At 40.1% G+C, this 19,926-nt stretch overlaps 1 protein-coding gene across 1 annotated transcript in view; it reads left to right on the plus strand.

The window, feature by feature from the left end:
• Positions 1 to 681: 681 nt before the first annotated feature.
• The window catches only part of LOC139460269 (receptor-type tyrosine-protein phosphatase alpha-like), a 31,781-nt gene continuing 12,536 nt past the window's right edge, over positions 682 to 19,926 (plus strand). The window contains exons 1-13 of the mRNA XM_071241774.1: positions 682 to 739; positions 1,293 to 1,391; positions 2,298 to 2,516; positions 2,951 to 3,115; positions 7,918 to 8,055; positions 8,303 to 8,437; positions 9,080 to 9,211; positions 12,089 to 12,226; positions 12,456 to 12,590; positions 15,307 to 15,441; positions 15,562 to 15,696; positions 16,119 to 16,253; positions 19,573 to 19,696. Coding sequence (XP_071097875.1) covers positions 688 to 739; positions 1,293 to 1,391; positions 2,298 to 2,516; positions 2,951 to 3,115; positions 7,918 to 8,055; positions 8,303 to 8,437; positions 9,080 to 9,211; positions 12,089 to 12,226; positions 12,456 to 12,590; positions 15,307 to 15,441; positions 15,562 to 15,696; positions 16,119 to 16,253; positions 19,573 to 19,696 — 1,742 coding nt within the window. The 5' untranslated portion in view covers positions 682 to 687. The remainder of the gene's footprint in view (positions 740 to 1,292; positions 1,392 to 2,297; positions 2,517 to 2,950; positions 3,116 to 7,917; positions 8,056 to 8,302; positions 8,438 to 9,079; positions 9,212 to 12,088; positions 12,227 to 12,455; positions 12,591 to 15,306; positions 15,442 to 15,561; positions 15,697 to 16,118; positions 16,254 to 19,572; positions 19,697 to 19,926) is intronic.

A 19,926-nucleotide genomic window follows, 5' to 3' on the forward strand; every position in this document is an offset into this window, starting at 1 on the left:
TGGACCAAAAACTGCGTTAATTTCTTTCACAAATTGGACAAAAATATTCACTTGTGCAAAATGTTCAAGCATCATTAGCTCACAAACGTAAATGCACATACAGGTTGCTTCAATAATTTTATAAACCAAGAGGAAGGAGTGTTTATTAATCGATGAACTGAAAAACCTAAACGGGATGTGTATGTAAAAAGCTTACCTTGACATCGGTATCTTCTCTTATCAACTCTAAATCACTCATCTCTTGTCTGTTTCACATCATGATGGAACAGAGAAACAACCTTCACCATCCAGTAGAAGCAGTCGCTGATGTAGGCAATTATACAAAAGAAAAGTATAAAAAAGTAAAATGACTTTGTAGATATTTGTCTACAGGGGACATTTGAGAAAAGAATTTATTTATTTGACAGCTCAAGATAGTCTGAGCATAAAATGCATCCATGCATGGATCGATGCATTGCAGCAAACTGACGTTAACAATAGTAATGCCCTATAGTAACAGTAATAAACTACAGTCTTACAATCTTGCAACGTAGGATTTGGCCAATTCATTTTTTATGTTAACCAGCAATCTCAAAGTTGCACCAACAGTTAAATGTAGATCAACTTGCTGTTTACGTGTAAAGTGGTTTTGTTTGGCTAAATTTGGCTGAATTTGTTTTCAGAATTCATCGGACAAACACATGGACGATGTTTCTGGCATTTGTTCTACTGCTTGTCTCATTGCCGGACTCCTTACAAGGTAGGTCCCTGTCTTATAACCAAACTTCTAAGGCATGGGCACTGTGGGGATTCCCAATCAGGCTTGGTCTACAGTTCCTTATACTTGTCGCACGAGCCAACAAAGGGGCATCGTGGAAGCTACGGGACTTGGCTGGTGGTCAGGTGGCTTGGGTCACTGTCATGCTGTCAGGCATTAGTTGGCCTGCTTCATACCCGATTATACTCCGTCACGATGTAAAACTGTTCACTCAAACGTCCCCTCGCTCAAACATTCACTCTAAGGCACCATCTTTACAGTGTGTACTTTTCAATGGAATTCCGGTCCTAAGACATAATGAATACAGTCTTATATTAATGTGAAGTTACATACAAGAAATTGACGTAACGTGATAAAGAAAACATGCATTGTGTTGTTAAAGAATTTATGAAATTATGATACCATTTCCAGGTGAGGAGTGTATGTTGCTGTATAACTATATCACAAGTGTACAAAAAGGAGATTTTAGGGAAAAGTTAAACAAGAGACATGCTTTGATATTAGATACTTGTAGTCATTCTTTTTGTTTCTACAGAAGATTGTCACTGTCTGAGTGATTGCACAAATTTCCCTGGTTCACCTTGCCCAGGAACATCGTGCCAAACAGGCTGGTTTGGGAATTACTGCCAAAAGCGTGAGTAAAGTACCATATAAATGTTTTGATTGGGAAAGCTGTATGCAGCCATCCAGTTATGACAATTGTGACTATGTTACTACAACTTAACATATGCAATTATTTTGTTATGGGATATTTTGGAAATATAAATTACTCAAATTATAATATGAGATAATATGTATGTACATGTATACACGACTATGTTTGTCGAAAGAGGCGACTAACGGGATCGGGTGGTCAGACTCGTTGATTTTGTTGATGCATGTCATCGTATCCAAAATGCGCGGATCGATTCTCATGATATCAATCACTGGATTGTCTGGCTCAGACTCGATTATTTGCAGACCGTCGTCAAACAGCTTGAAATTTGCTGTTTGTGGCGTTAAACAACAAACAAACAAAAGAAACCAAAACATGTACTGTACATGTAAGTATATAAATTATGTATGCAACAAAATAGTAGTTTATAGGCAACTCATATAGTTGAATATCCATGATACACACACCTACCTGTACCTAATTACTTGTGAATATTTATACATTGTAATTAGATATATATCGGTCGGGTGGTCAACATCTTGCCAGTCAAAGGCTAGATGTCCTAGAACTGGTTTAAACACGAGAAATCAACAAATGTCGAAGTATCAGAAATGCACGAAATGTCCACAATGAGATTGTCTACGTTGTGAAACTGACAGTACAGTAACAAACCTGTCACGCATAGCTATTTGTATGCTTAGTTCTTATTTAGTCAGACGATGTTAAACAGTACATTGTCTTCGTTTTCATTTTGAGCTATACTTTTTAATAAACTAAACTAAGTTGAATTGCTTAATGTGTTAGGCATTCTTAGTGCGGGTTTTGCTAGATTGATAGTGCTGCTGAGTTCGACTGTGTTTTAATATTTTATATATTTCGTTAAAGGCAACATAGCACGTGGAAAGCCGACATCGCAGAGCAGCACATTGAAAGAATATGATTATGCTTCACCAGACAAGGCAGTCGATGGCAATACTGACCAAAAGTTTGAGGGTGAAAGTTGTACGCACACAGACGACAAGCTGTCTAGTGGAGCAGAGTGGCGTGTTAACTTCACTACCCAATTGGAGATTAGACGGATGAGAATATATCTGCGTGATGTCTGTGAGTGACATATGACTACTTAGTATATATCCCTTTCATGAAAAGTGAGGCATGCGTGTAGCGTTCGTTGGGTCCTTCAGGCGTGGCAGGATCCTAAGCCCCTATCCCCGTATATTACACAATGGGTCGCTTTCCTGAAAGATTCCATTGTTTGTTGTTGAACGCCCTTCTCAGCAATATTCCAGCTATATGACGATAGTCTGTAAATAGTAAATATATCACATCACACTATTATTCTCATTGTTCTGCAAATTGTGTTTGTTTTTCTAAATTCAACTTTTTCAGACACCATAGTTCAAAATTCATAACATTTACAATTATCAACATGAAAAGTTTAAATTCCAACATGCATTAATGCCGCGCCACATACCGCCAGGACCCAGTCGGGGTTACACATTATACTTGTATCATCACATAATCATTGTTGTTCACAGTGACTGAACGCAACGTGGGCCTACAGGTGAAGGTTGGCGACCAGCTGTGTTACACATTGTCCGGACAACAGACTGTTGTAAATATAGAATGTGACGAAGCTTTGAGTGGTTCATCTGTATCAATAAGTGGAAATATACTGACATTATGTGAGGTGCAGATCTTCCGTGAGTTATCATGGTGACATGTCATATTACTTACTAACAATACATATTATTATTTTATAGCATTGAATAATTACATCGGAATATAACCACGAACATACGATAATAAAAATGAAACATAATAGGTAATCGATAGATGTTTAATGACAGTATTGTATCGGGGTATAAAAGGAGAGTTGCGAGACCAACCCGAAGAAACCGTTCCATTTTCCCCGAATAAAGTAATGTCACAACTCCTCTATCTGTCTTAAAGCACAGCCAAATAAGCGGCTATCATGAAAATCATAGCGCCTGTAGTGAACAGTTCGCTCAAAGGGATCTTTTAACTTTTAACTACTGACCAACAGGCGACTGTATACATGCAGCCGGAGACACACTGACTTATAAAGTGTATCAGTTGGAGTATATAATCGGGATATTATTGTACTGCATGTGACCCAAATGACAAGCATTTATTGGGTCTGGTCCTTTAGTTGTGCTCTGATTTGCATCTCATATTATGTGGATTGTAGAATTCAGCGACGGTGTTTATGAATCACTATCTAACAGGTCAACATATCACACGTGTTGTCTAACATTAACGATAGGTTCCTCTGATTATCATGGCTGCATATGTTCACTATGACACAGATCTGCACTAAAATAAATGATATTACCTATATGCATAAATCACAAATGTGTTCACTGCGTTCACCCCCAAAAATACTTGTTTTGAACATGTGCTTGGAGTCGAAATTTCTCCATCCTGTTACAACTTGCCAGTCTGGTATGCACAATGAGTGTAAACTCACCCAATATATATGAACACCTCTGGTCCATCTGTAAATCTCCTCACTCTTTCTCAATCCAGACCAATCTGTATAGTTTAGCTGAGCATCAAGAAGGTATTATTGAGTACTTACAGTTGGGCGCCAGATAGTTAGATATATACTGAACCAAATTAAAAACTTCACAATCCTAAAAATTAACATTTTGACAAGTTATCAATGTGGGCCCTTAGTGTGTATTTAAACAGTAATGGCCACGTATTGTCTTCAGATAACACCCGTTTTTTGCAGGTGAATCGATCAACATCATGTGCACAGCACTATAGTGGCAAAAGTGGTTTTTCACGTGCAACTGGTCACGTGGCCATAATACCGCACGTGTTTTCAGCCATACTTGTTAGCACTCATTAACAAAAAAAGAAAAACACAAGAAAACAAAAGTCTTTACGGCCATTTGTCATGCCACGCCTTACAAATGTGCAATGTGAACGTGCCATCGGCATGTTGCAGACGGGAACGTCCGTAGCTGAAGTCGCAAGGACGACGGGTTGTAGTCGACGGACTGTTTATGATTTACAGACGCGTCTACAGCAAACAGGTACCACCGCTGATCGCCCTCGGCCAGGTCGACCACGTGTGACGTCACATGCAGAGGATCGTCAGATTGTCTTACGTCACATCCGTGACGGCTACATCAAACAGAAATGAACTGTTTAGGGGTAGACTGAGTGCGCAAACTGTTCGAAACCGTCTAAGAACTGCTCACCTTCAAGCACGACGGCCATACTGCAGGCCGATTCTGACTCAATTACACAGACGTCAACGTCAATTGTGGGCACAGCGACACTTACGATGGACTCAGAGGAATTGGAATCAAGTTGTCTTCAGTGATGAATCCTGATTTAATCTTCGATTTGCTGATGGTAGGGCGAGGGTGTGGAGGCGCCGTCATGAACGTTACGCCCAGTGTTGTGTACAGGAAGTTGACAGATTTCGAGGCGGAAGTGTCATGGTGTGGGGTACTTTCTGTGCCAATGGACGTCCCAGGCTTCTTGTCATCCGTGGCTGCTGGTTATCGCGACCAGGTACTGGCACCAGAACTTCTGCCTTTTATGGCAGCACATGGACCCGGTTTGATCTTCGAACACGACAATGCCAGACCCCACACAGCAATTTTGACAAGGAATTTCTTTCAGAATGCGGGAGTCAACGTCATGGACTGGCCGTCAAGGTCTCCCGTTTTCAATCCCATTGAACACGTCGTGGATGCTCTTGGCAGAAGTCTGCGCACTCTCCAGAACCAACCACAGAATTTGCAAGATCTTGGCACCGTTTTGCAGCAACAATAGCGTCGTCTTCCCAATCATGTCTTCACAAGAACCACAAGGTCCATGCGGGGGCGTTGTGTGGCAGTTGTCAACGCACATGGTGGCCATGCACGCTTCTGAACTTGTGTGCCATCAGATTCTCGTGCTTGGGACTTAAACTGTTGATGTTATTACCGAATGCCGTAGGTGCATGGAACCAACTATGGTTACCACTGTTAATTAAAATCCTTCTTTGGACATTAATGATTACAAATTGCCTTCTCTGATACATCTGTCCGTTATCATATATGGGATTACTTTTAAAAATGTGAAGTTTTTAATTTGACTCAGTCATCATTCAATGTGTCTCTCAGTGTATTGTATTTAAGGATTGACTTCAATGTGTTCCACGGTAATAGAGGTATAAACGTAAAAACCGGTGTGCACATTGTGTAAATCCACCTAGCCAATCAGAAAAGAGTAAACTAGAAAGAGATTACGGTCAAGACCATGGTGTTTGAGGTCTACTGATCATGGCGACACATGCAAAGTTGAATACACAGTTGCTAAACCTTGAATGTGAGAGAAAGCCTGATGACATCACCCTTGTAGATGCAAAGGTGTTCAATTGACAAGGTTTATTCCAAAAAAGAACCAATTCATGGTCAACTGATGGTTAGCGTGAGGCGGAGACTGAACCGAGGTGACAGAGAGCAGAGCATGGAAAAGGATTTTTTGTTCCTTTTACTATATTTTTTGTATCTGTGTTGGAAATCCCTTGGATCTTTTGTCACATTGTGGATTTAGTTGTGGAGATTGGTGTTGCTTGGTGTAAAACCCAGTGTCATATTTATCATAATTGTCAGTGTTGAATTTTATAAATATCTGTCTTTATTGTTTGAGCTTTATGGATTAGATCATATAGTGTAACATAAAGTATGATAGAAAACGACAGGTTCTGTCGAATCTTGGAACAGAGGTGGATGTTAGCTACCAGGGACAAAGCCATTGTTTGTTTTCACCCACTAGAATGAGAACACATTGACATATAACGTCTGTAGTATGCTTCACAGTCGCCTTTATTGAAGGCTAGTACTGAACCAACCTCAGTTGGTGTATGCCACTACAAAACTCTGGCCTTCAGGTGAAAGTGGGTGACCAGCTGTGTTACACATTGTTCGGAACAGACTGTTCTAAAAATAGAATATAACGAAGCTTTGAGTGGTTCATCTGTATCAATAAGTGTTCCTGGAACCTACCTGACAATATGTGAGGTGCAGATCTTCCGTACGTTATCATGGTGGCATGTCATATTACTTATTCTATCATGAATTTGGAATTTACTCGATTCTGATTGGTCAATCAGAGGCTATTACATCACAATAAACCCCCTCTGATTGAAACAGCTGGTTTGACAGCCACATCACCGCGGAAGCTAATATTCACAGAATAGTACTATTTTCAGTCTTTGTCGGTAGGCATATTTGAATAAATCTATTTACAATTACGGGTTACAAAATGCACAGATCCGGTTACTACAATATTCAAAGGATGTGTGGCAATACATTTCGTGCAGAAAAACACCACAAAAATCAACAAAGGGAATGAATTTACGTTTTGGAGACAACAGAGAGCTTGGAATTTTGGCGCCTTTCTATATACGACTGTGACGTCATATCTTTTGCGTCACAATGAGCGATATGACGTCATAATGGTGACGTGCGATGTAGAGCGAAAGCCTTGCAAAGCTTACTTTCTTTTCTTTAGGGATGCCCACATCATGTTAGCTTACCAAGCTGCCATGCTTATATGGTTTCAATGCCTGTCATATTGTTCGAGTGAAGTATAACGGTGTAAACAAACTGCTTGAGTATATACAGCACCATATTTTGTTCGGTGATTCCGTAATTCAGATCGACAACCCACTCAAAACACTGACCTCAACCCATGACGCTTCACCCAGTACATTTGCTCACGCCAAAGAGTTCGCATTTTATTTAGCCATGGTAGAATGGAGATAAACATACAGTATTTCGGTTCCAAATTCAATTTAGCGGAGTTAAATCTACAGGTAACCTAGCTCTACATTGAAAACACAGTATGTTTATCTCCTAATTAACAATACATATTATTATTTTATAGCATTGAAAAATCACATCACATCAGAATAAAAACACGAAAATAACATAATTACTTTGACAGCTGACTGTAAATAATCACATTCTAAGTTATAGATAGATGTTCAATGAAGGTATGTATCGGGATATAAAAGGACAGTTGCAAGACCAAAGAACGAGACGAAGAAACCATTCCATTTATCCTGATAAAGTAATGTCACAACTCCTCCATCTGTCTTAAAGGACAGACCAAATAAGCGGCTACCATGAATAGCATATGGGCGTCTGCAGTGAACAATTCGCTCAAAGGGGTCTTTTCACTTTTAACTATTGGCCCACAACTCCACATAGTATAGCATATGAACGTCTATACAGAAGAAGTCGGGCAAACGACACTTCTCAATTTCAACTACTGGACCACGAGGCCCCGGCCCTAGCGACTATGAATATATCCATGTACATCTAGCCGGAGCAGCACTGACTTATAAAGTTTAACAGTTGGAGTATATCATCGGGATATAATTGTACTACACGTGACCCCAAAAAACAACATATATTGGATCGGGTCCATTAGTTGTGCTATGATTTGCATCTCATAGTATGTGTACTTGTAGAATGCAGCGATGGATGGTTTGGCTCTGACTGTGACAAGCAGTGTCAGTGTCAGGATACAGCTGAAGTATGTGACAAGGAGACTGGCAACTGTAGGAATGGATGTGCTGCCGGGAAACACGGACCAGGGTGTCAGCAAGGTTAGAAAAGTGTGGTGTTTATACGCAATACTAATAGTATTGATTAAATGTAACAATCTGATGAAAAGACAGCAATTCACAAGCAGTTCCAACTGATCCTTTAATAGTGAATTTTACACGAAGTCATAAACCAAGTAATAGTTTTAAAAAATCATTTCGTACTTCATGTTTCATATGAACTTAGTTATCAAGTTTTCCTTCTGAAAAGACAGAATTTAAAGTCAAGACGTGACTATATCTTCCACAGATTGTGGCCAAAATCGTTATGGTATCCAGTGTTCCTTTACGTGTGGTCAGTGTAGCGGGTCGTCGGACTGTAAGAAGGATGACGGAACCTGCACACAAGGATGTCAGCAGGGTTACAGTCCCCCTATGTGTACAAGTGAGACATTCAGTTATAGATAGTTGGGATTACACAAAGGAAACTGCTTTAGGCTTAAGTTTCTTATGATTATGGAAAGAATTTTTGTCACTTTTATTACATTTTTTGTAACAGTGTTAGAAATGTCTTGTTTTCCTTGAGGTATCTCCTTAATAAGGCATCTCCATCAAATTGGTTTCTGTTTTAGGCACAACCATTTAAGCGAACATTAAGCAAACTATTTATCACTTTGACAAGACAAATATACCGCTTCTCAAGCATTAATTCGATTATCATTCCACATTTCAAGAATGTGATAAAGCGAAGAATTATTAACACACAATAAATATAATCAGCAATACTTTCCAAAACCACAAGAAATCGCTGCTGATAACAAAGTTAATTGAGCAATTTCGACTGTATCATGTACATGTGTTTATGAATGACTATCTAACAGATCAACATATCACACGTGTTGTCTAACATTAACGATAGGTTCCTCTGATTATCATGGCTGCATATGTTCACTATGACACAGATCTGCACTAAAATAAATGATATTGCTTATATGCATAAATCACAAATGTGTTCACTGCGTTCACCCCTAAAAAATACTTCATTTGAACATGTGCTAGGAGTCGAAATTTCTCCATCCTGTTACAGCCTGTGCTTCTGGTTATTATGGGTCCACGTGTACAGGATGTGGCCGCTGTCAGAACAATGCTCCTTGTAAAACGGCAGATGGGAGTTGTGAAGCTGGGTGTCAAACTGGATATCAGGGGCCACTGTGTCAAGGTAAGATACCTCTGATATTTTGATTTAAAAAATCCAACGACACAGATTAACACTATGATGAAAAACATTATCTATATGTTTAAATTACAAATATATTCATTGCACATTTCAAACATTTGTTTTGACCCTGTAGGTATTTTCTTCACTCCGTTATAATGCGTGACTCTGGTATTTATGGCTCCATGTGTACAAGATGTTGCCGCTGTGAAACGGTGTTTTCCTCACAGGGCGGATTGGAGATGTGATGCATGGCGTCAACTTATGGTACCAGTAGCCATACTGTTAATGTAGCTAGCACTTACATTTTGATTTATCAAAACCTAAATCAACCAGTCTGCACAATGATTATAAACTCACCCAATATATATGAACACCTCTGGTCCATCTGTAAATCTTCTCACTCTTTCTCAATCCAGACCAATCTGTATAGTCTAGCTCAGCATCAAGAAGGTATTATTGAGTACTTACAGTTCAGCGCCAGATAGTTAGATATATACTGAACCAAATTAAAAACTTCACAATCCTAAAATTTAAAATTTTGACCAGTCATCATTGTGGGCCCTTATTGTTTATATAAACAGTAATGACCACGTATTGTCTTCAGATAACACCCGTTTTTGTGCAGGTGAATCAATCAAAATCATGTGCACAGCACTATAGTGGCAAAAGTGTTTTTTTCACGTGCAACTGGTCGCGTGGCCATAATACCGCACGTGTTTTCAGCCATACTTGTTAGCACTCATTAGCAAAAAAGAAAAACACAAGAAAACAAAAGTCTTTACGGCCATTTGTCATGCCACGTCTTTCAATTGTGCAATGTGAACGTGCAATCGGCATGTTGCAGACGGGAACGTCCGTAGCTGAAGTCGCAAGGACGACGGGTTGTAGTCGACGGACTGTTTATGATTTACAGACGCGTCTACAGCAAACAGGTACTACCGCTGATTGCCCTCGGCCAGGTCCACCACGTGTGACGTCACATGCAGAGGATCGTCAGATTGTCTTCCCTCACCTCCGTAACCGATTTTTGACGGCTACACCAACCAGAAATGAACTGTTTAGGGATAGACTGAGTGCGCAAACTGTTCGAAACCGTCTGAGAACTGCTCACCTTCAAGCACGACGGCCATACTGCGGGCCGATTCTGACTCGATTACACAGACGTCAACGTCAATTGTGGGCACAGCGACACTTACGATGGACTAAGACTAAGTCGTCTTCAGTGATGAATCCCGATTTAATCTTCGATTTGCTGATGGTAGGGCGAGGGTGTGGAGGCGCCGTCATGAACGTTACGCCAAGTGTTGTGTACAGTAAGTTGACAGATTTCGAGGCGGAAGTGTCAAGGTGTGGTGTGCTTTCTGTGGCAATGCACGTTCCAGGTTTCTTGTCATCCGTGGCAACCTCATCGCTGCTGCTTACCGCTACCAGGTACTGGCACCAGAACTTCTGCCTTTTATGGCAGCACATGGACCCTGTTTGATCTTCCAACACGACAATGCCAGACCCCACACAGCAATTTTGACAAGGAATTTCCTTCAGAATGCCGGAGTCATCGTCATGGACTGGCCGTCAAGGTCTCCCGTTCTAAATCCCATTGAACACGTCTTGGATGCTCTTGGCAGAAGTCTGCACACTCTCCAGAACCAACCACAGAATTTGCAAGATCTTGGCACCGTTTTGCAGCAACAATGGCGTCGTCTTCCCAATCATGTCTTCACAAGCACCACAAGGTCCATGTATCTCTTGTCACATTGTGGATTTAGTTGTGGAGATTAGTGTTGCTTGGTGTAAAACCCAGTGTCATATTTACATAATTGTCAGTGTTGAATTTTATAAATATCTGTCTTTATTATTTGAGCTTTATGGGTTAGATCATATTGTGTAACATAAATTATGATAGAAAACGACAGGTTCTGTTGAATCTTGGAACAGAGGAGTATGTTAGCTACCAGAGACAAAGCCATTGTTTGTTTTGACCAACTAGAATGAGAACACGTCTGTAGTCTGCTTCACAGTCGCCTTTATTGAAGGCTAGTACTGAACCAACCTCAGTTGGTGTATGCCACTACAAAACTCTGGCCTTCAGGTGAAAGTGGGTGACCAGCTGTGTTACACATTGTCCAGACAACAGACAGTTCTAAATATAGAATGTAACGAAGCTTTGACTGGTTCATCTGTATCAATAAGTGTTCCTGGAACCTACCTGACAATATGTGAGGTGCAGATCTTCCATAAGTTATCATGGTGACATGTCATATTACTTATTAACAATACATATTATTATTTTATGGCATTGAAAAATCATATCAGAATAAAAACACGAAAATAAGATAATTACTATGACAGCTGACTGTGAAAAATCACATTCTAAGTTATAGATAGATGTTCAATGAAGGTATGTATCGGGATATAAAAGGACAGTTGCAAGACCAAAGAACGAGATGAAGAAACCATTCCATTTATCCTGATAAAGTAATGTCACAACTCCTCCATCTGTCTTAAAGGACAGCCAAATAAGCGGCTACCATGAATAGCATATGGGCGTCTGTAGTGAACAGTTCGCTCAAAGGGCTCTTTTCACTTTAACTATTGGCCCACAACTCCACATAGTATAGCGTATGAACGTCTATACAGAAGAAGTCGGGCAAAGGGCACTTCTCAATTTCAACTACTGGACCACGAGGCCCCGGCCCTAGCGACTGTGAATATCTCCATGTACATCCAGCCGGAGCAGTACTGACTTATAGAGGTTATCAGTTGGAGTATTTAATCGGGATATAATTGTACTACACGTGACCCCATGTATTGGACATGTATTGGATTTGGTCCATTAGTTGTGCTATGATTTGCATCTCATAGTATGTGTTCTTGTAGAATGCCCCGATGGATGGTTTGGCTCTGACTGTGAAAAGCAGTGTCAGTGTCAGGATACAGCTGAAGTATGTAACAAGGAGACTGGCAACTGTAGGAATGGATGTGCTGCCGGGAAACACGGACTGGGCTGTCAGCAAGGTTAGAAAAGTGTGGTGTTTATACGCAATACTAATAGTATTGTTTAAGTGTAACAATCTGATGAAAAGACAGCAATTCACAAGCAGTTCCAACTGATCCTTTAATAGTGAATTTTACACGAAGTCATAAACCAAGTAATAGTTCAAAAAATTCATTTCGTACTTCATGTTTCATATGAACTTAGTTATCAAGTTTTCCTTCTGAAAAGACGTGACAATATCTTCCACAGATTGTGGCCAAAATCGTTATGGCATCCAGTGTTCCTTCACGTGTGGTCAGTGTAGCGGGTCGTCGGACTGTAAGAAGGATGATGGAACCTGCACACAAGGATGTCAACAGGGTTACAGTCCCCCTTTGTGTAAAAGTGAGACATTCAGTTATATATAGTTGGAATAACACCAAAGTTTAAGTTGGAGATGTGATGCATGGCGTCAACTTTGGTATCAGAACCCATACTGTCATTGTAGTTAGCACTTACAATTTGATTTATCAAAACCTAAATATATAGGAACACCTCTGGTCCATCTGTAATACGTCTCACTCTTTCTCAATCCAGACCAGTCTGTATAGTTTAGCTGAGCATCAAGAAGGTATTATGGAGTACTTACAGTTGGGCGCGAGATAGTTAGATAATACAAGCATCATTCAATGTGTCTCTCAGTATATTGTATTTAAGGACTGACTTTAATGTTTTCTGCGTTAATAGAGGTATAAACGTAAAAACCTGTGTGCACATTGTGTAAATCCACCTAGCCAATCAGAAAACAGTAAACTAGAAAGAGATTATGGTCAAGACCATGGTGTTTGAGGTATACTGATCGTAGCGACACATGCAAAGTTAAATACACAGTTGTTAAAGCTTGAATGTGAGAGAAAGCCTGATGACATCACCATTGTAGATGCAACGGTGTTCAAATGACAAGGTTTATTCCAAAAAAGAATCAAGGCCTGGTGGTTAGCGTGAGGCGTGAGGCGTGAGGCGGAGTCTGAACCGAGGTGAAAAACCACAGAGGTCAGAGCATGGCTGAGGGGTGATGTCTGTGTCGTCGAGCAATGGCGATTATAATTTCTCTAAGACCTCTTACTTTTGTGTCCACACATGACCATGATATGCCTTAGCTTAAAGCCAGCATCATTCTTTGCTTGAATGCTTGTGGCTCGGAGACACTTGCATTGCGCGATATTTCATTCATGAATCTCGAACATTGATAGGGTTAGAATTGTTTTTCAGAGTACAAAGTGTTTTCAAGATTTGGTGTTGCTCTTGCTCCTTTTGAACAGTGCTTAAACAGTGATTCGACAGAAGGATTTGTTGACAAAAAGGCACAGGGACTCAACGGCGCAAGCATTATCATTGCCGGAAGCGTACACCCGTTTATCGGATGTCGCGTTTTCACTTTGGAGACAACCGTGACATTTTTTCTGTTTTGTCTCGTGAGTCGTCACCATTCGTGAAAACCTATGCCCCTGGTGATGAAGGAAATTGACAGTTCGTACCGTACTGGGTAACGGATAACTACATTTGTGGTTAAATGAAGGTATGAGAAAAAGTGTTGTAAATCTGCCGGTGGAATTAAAGCTTTAGGATCCATAGGCCGTGAAAGCCCATTTTTAGCACTGAATTTTAGATTCCCATCGAGAAGGTCATTGGCTGGTCTGAGCTGTTTGTCTCTAACAAGATCCATGTCTCTGCCGATGTCCCGCAGTTGCAAATGACTGTTTATTGGCGATTTCACATTTTTAAGCTAATGTTTGTGGAACTCGGCAGCTTGATTGGGGGAAATATTCAGGTATTTGAGAAATTTTCTTTGGTTTGGCTTACGCATATAATTGCCTTAATTTCAGGCATAGTTTTTCAGGCATAATATCTTTCATGTTGATGTTGCCACCGCTAACTTCACCGCCTCACAACATCAGTCTCATTGTTTCTTAAAACCAAAATCGCCATCGGCCATGACTAAGCTGTAGCAGACGACGTCCTATTAATCGCGTAAATATGTTTAGTTGTGAAAATACATTTCATGCTTGTGTGTAAATTGTATTTTAAGCGATCGAATCATAATGCGTGTGACATAAAAAAGTAGGTAAAAACACCAATTGAAGTTTTTATTCTTTGAGCTTATTGGACTGGAGGCTCTGCATCTCATGGGCTAGACACTGGGGATGCCGAACACATTGGCGTGGCCTGTATTGTTTTAGGCCTATGGAAACAAACGTGGGAAAAAATTGCTTTGTTAACCAATCAAATGCCACGTAATCACATACAATTCATTTCTAGATGTTTATATCGAATTTAGATTTAATCTTCAATTAGAGAAATTTATTTACAAAATAATTGTCTTAACAGCTCATAACAGTTTATTCAGGAACATCCTTGAGATGATCTTTTACTGAAAAAGTCGTACCCTGATACAACGTGTGCTTCTGATTATTATGGAAACCCGTGTACAAGATGTTGGAAAATGGCTGCTTCTTACACCACAAATTGGAGATGTCATACTGGGTGTCAAACTGAATATCAGTGCCCCTTATGCAACAGTTTTGTCTACTCTTAAAATGCAGTTACAAAGAATGTGAAATTAGTTACATCTTCAATTAATGGCACTGGCTATGCATACCTTGGAAAATAAATATTTAAGCATTAGCTTACGACCTGTTTCGGTTGTTTTATTCCGATGAAGTTTCTAAATAGTCCAAGTAGCTTTCAAAATCTTTCAAAAAGGCAATTAAAATCTACATCAGCCAAGCAACTGCGAGAAGTCGCGTCTTTAACTAGTAAAGTCTTACAGTTGAAGTTACACCCTCTCAGTTCCCAGAGAGTGACTGCACATTGATCTGTACATCTCCATTCGTGAATTAGTGCATACTTCAATCCACCTTTTACACATGTGACTTGTTACTAAACAATCTCACAATGAAAGATTTTAATATGACATTCAACTTATAATCCAATTTCAAATTGCACAAACATTGTCTTATGATACGTATACTGTATTTTGTCATTTTCCAAAATAAATAAATCCTACGATGTGGTAGTTTCATCCTTTCAAAGCAAGCTTTTAACATAATCTTCCATTCAGTGTGTGCTGTCCACTTCTACGGGCCTACCTGCCAACGTTGTGGACACTGTATGGACGATACCCAATGTTCTGTGCTAAATGGGACATGCATGGCTGGTTGTATATCTGGATATGAACCTCCACTTTGTAACACAGGTAACATATCTTATTCCATCTGGAGTTAATATATTAACACGTAGTGATTAGAGCATACATGGAAATAAATACATTATATTGGCATCACAATGTCAGTTTCAATTTGTACTTGATACACAGCATGTTCCGCTGGTTCCTATGGGTCGCCCTGCAGGCAGTGTGGACACTGTCAGGACAACACTAACTGCTCCAGGCAAGATGGGACATGTTCTACTGGGTGTGAGGCTGGATATCGACGCCCACTGTGCCATGAGAGTATGTAACAACATAGACACATTCTCGCCAGACTTTGTGGAGAACTGTAGGTTATTGTAGTGACTGCTGTGCGATATCTACTGCACTTAATAGAATATATGCCTTTTATGCCTTCTTATGAAATGTCTAAGACTACAAGTTGGTGTGCTCTGAGGAAGTGACAAAAATTACAATATTTAAGATTTTCAGTGTAATGAAAAAATGTTTAACATCAGAAGAAAGTGGTAACCTACATTAATGATTGCCTCCGACTGAACCGATAACTAACACGAGTCACACCCATCTTTTTCATTGCCACAACTGTATTCTTTGATGTAGGTTTGTGATAAAAGTTAAACATCAGGGGAGATCATTCCCACACAGTAATTATTATTCTCTTATCTGCCTATCATTTATATGGTCATTCTATACCATTTTAAAAGAGTGTCCAGACACATTGTATGGAGTGGACTGTTTGTCAAGTTGTGGCCAGTGTCGTACATCAACAACTTGTCACCATGTGAATGGAAGCTGCCTTGAAGGGTGCAGCAATGGTTACAAAGGCCCTTTATGTAAAGGTAATAATATAGCAACATTATCTCAAATAAATGACAAATGGGTAGATTACGTTTCTTATCATGTTCTACAGACACTAAAATAGAAAAGAAGAATGACATGTTTGGAGCTTTAATAAAAAAAAACCCCGATCATCCACCAATCTTTCCTACTCAGCAGCACTGACCTTCATCTTGAAGCCTTGTTTGATGGTGATTTTACTGGATGGAATGAAACGCTATATAATGAGTTTCATAAGCACATGCTATGAAATAGTGGGAATCGTACAATGGACAGCGATTTCTCAGGATTATGGCAAGAGTTTTGTCACGTATATTTGAGTAATGACACAATTCCTTAAGTGCAAAATCAAACTTTTAAGGAGCACCATATAAATGTTTCCAATGTGTAAACAACTGTCAAAGACCAGATACGTTTCACAAAAGAGCCAAGATAGTGTAACAAACACATCTTAAGCGTCAATGGAAGAGAAAAACCAGTCATTATTGTCCGCCGAAACAGATTCAATTTTTGCGTGAATGGCAAAATAGCTGTGAAAATTATACGAATGGGCCTCTGAAACTAAGTTATGACACCAGGTGTTCGCAGGGATGTTGCTCAGTGCCTCCAGTCATAGACTAAAGACCAGAGATCCTGCCCAATATTCATGTAGATTATCTTTATCACACTTTGGCTTAATGTTAAGACAATGTGCGCCATTTAGCCTCTCACAATATCTGCTTTCGGATGTGCGTCATTAAGCCTTTCACAATATCTGCTTTCGGAATGTGTTCCACTAAGCCTATCACAACATCTGCTTTCAGAATGTGCGTCATTAAGCCTCTTACAACATCTGCTTTCAGAATGTGCGTCATTAAGCCTATCACAACATCGACTTTCGGAATGTGCGCCATTAAGCCTCTTACAACATCTGCTTTCAGAATGTGCGTCATTAAGCCTATCACAACATCTCCTTTCAGAAAAAGTATCATTAAGCCTCTCACAACATCTACTTTCAGAATGTGCGTCATTAAACCTCTCACCATATCTACTTTCAGAATAAGCGTCATTAAGCGTCTTACAACATTTGCTTTTAGAATGGGCGTCATTAAGCCTCCCAAAATATTTGCGTACAGAATGTGCGTCATTAAGCCTCTCACAACATCTGCTTCAGAATGTACGTCATTAAGCCTCTCACATTATCTGCTTTCAGAATGTGCGTCATTAAGCGTCTTACAACATCTGCTTTCAGAATGTGCGTCATTAGGCCTCTTACAACATCTGCTTTCAGAATAAGCGTCATTAAGCCTCTCACAACATCTACTTTTAGTATGTGCGTCATTAAGCGTCTTACAACATCTGCTTTCAGAATGTGCGTCATTAGGCCTCTCACAACTTCTACTTTCAGAATGTGCGTCATTAAGCCTCTCACAACATCTACTTTCAGAATGTGCGTCATTAAGCCTCTCACAACATCTCCTTTCAGAATGTGCGTCATTAGGCCTCTCACAACATCTACTTTCAGAATGTGCGTCATTAGGCCTCTCACAACATCTACTTTCAGAATGTGCGTCATTAAGCCTCTCACAACATCTCCTTTCAGAATAAGCGTCATTAAGCCTCTCACAACATCTTCTTTCAGAATGTGCGTCATTAAGCCTCTCACAACATCTCCTTTCAGAATAAGCGTCATTAAGCCTCTCACAACATCTTCTTTCAGAATGTGCGTCATTAAGCCTCTCACAACATCTCCTTTCAGAATAAGCGTCATTAAGCCTCTCACAACATCTACTTTTAGTATGTGCGTCATTAAGCGTCTTACAACATCTGCTTTCAGAATGTGCGTCATTAGGCCTCTCACAACATCTCCTTTCAGAATGTGCGTCATTAGGCCTCTCACAACATCTACTTTCAGAATGTGCGTCATTAAGCCTCTCACAACATCTCCTTTCAGAATAAGCGTCATTAAGCCTCTCACAACATCTTCTTTCAGAATGTGCGTCATTAAGCCTCTCACAACATCTCCTTTCAGAATAAGCGTCATTAAGCCTCTCACAACATCTACTTTCAGAATGTGCGTCATTAGGCCTCTCACAACATCTGCTTTCAGAATGTGCGTCATTAAGCCTCTCACAACATCTGCTTTCAGAATAAGCGTCAGTAAGCCTCTCACAACATCTACTTTCAGAATGTGCGTCATTAAGCCTCTCACAACATCTCCTTTCAGAATAAGCGTCATTAAGCCTCTCACAACATCTACTTTTAGTATGTGCGTCATTAAGCGTCTTACAACATCTGCTTTCAGAATGTGCGTCATTAGGCCTCTCACAACAAACTTCTTTCAGAATGTGCGTCATTAGGCCTCTCACAACATCTACTTTCAGAATGTGCGTCATTAGGCCTCTCACAACATCTACTTTCAGAATGTGCGTCATTAAGCCTCTCACAACATCTCCTTTCAGAATAAGCGTCATTAAGCCTCTCACAACATCTTCTTTCAGAATGTGCGTCATTAAGCCTCTCACAACATCTCCTTTCAGAATAAGCGTCATTAAGCCTCTCACAACATCTACTTTCAGAATGTGCGTCATTAGGCCTCTCACAACATCTACTTTCAGAATGTGCGTCATTAAGCCTCTCACAACATCTGCTTTCAGAATAAGCGTCAGTAAGCCTCTCACAACATCTACTTTCAGAATGTGCGTCATTAAGCCTCTCACAACATCTCCTTTCAGAATAAGCGTCATTAAGCCTCTCACAACATCTACTTTTAGTATGTGCGTCATTAAGCGTCTTACAACATCTGCTTTCAGAATGTGCGTCATTAGGCCTCTCACAACAAACTTCTTTCAGAATGTGCGTCATTAGGCCTCTCACAACATCTACTTTCAGAATGTGCGTTATTAAGCCTCTCACATCTGCATTCAGAATGTGCGTCATTAAGCCTCTTACAACATCTACTTTCAGAATGTGTTGATGGTTATTATGGTTTTAACTGTACTGCTTGTGGGCAATGCAAGGGAGGCAACTGCAAGTCCCAAGATGGAGAGTGTCCTGAAGGATGTCAGCCTGGCTATGAAGCTCCACTATGTCAACAAGGGAAGCCTCCCTCTCCCAATTTTCCTCTCCTTTATGCAAGACCTTAATAAAGACATTTGATATTATTTATTTGCGACCGTTAGAAATTGTTTTGGAATATCGATACATCTTTGATTAGTGCCAATATCTTTCATATTCTACCCCGAAATGAAATAGATATATTAAACTTAATCGCATGTAACACCTTAATTACTCACTCATGAACCAAAGCATGAAAATGTTTTTGACTTTTTAATATTATAGTGTCTACCAGCTCTCAAAGGGGCGACGGTTCCATATCCAGTTCTACCGTTGGGGCAGTGAGTGGAGCGGTAGTAGCTGTACTAGTGGCAGTGATCCTCGTAGTCCTGTTGGTCGTCATCAAGAGGTATGTGTCATACTTATAATATCGTTTTGTAACATCTTATATTCATGAAAGATGAGTCTCTTACCTTGTGGTTGAATCCACAACAGAGTAGGTCCTAAGTACCTAAGGCAGCATACAATGTGGATAGGGTAGTCAGACACAAAGACCTAGATGGCATGGATCCGAACAACTTGCCTTCAGTCACCCGCTTGCCAGACTCAATGTTTTACAGATCGTGACATATAGCCGCA

Source organism: Haliotis cracherodii, unplaced genomic scaffold (genome assembly GCF_022045235.1).
Source record: "Haliotis cracherodii isolate W230 unplaced genomic scaffold, xgHalCrac1.p SCAF_14, whole genome shotgun sequence".
Lineage (NCBI taxonomy): Eukaryota > Metazoa > Mollusca > Gastropoda > Lepetellida > Haliotidae > Haliotis > Haliotis cracherodii.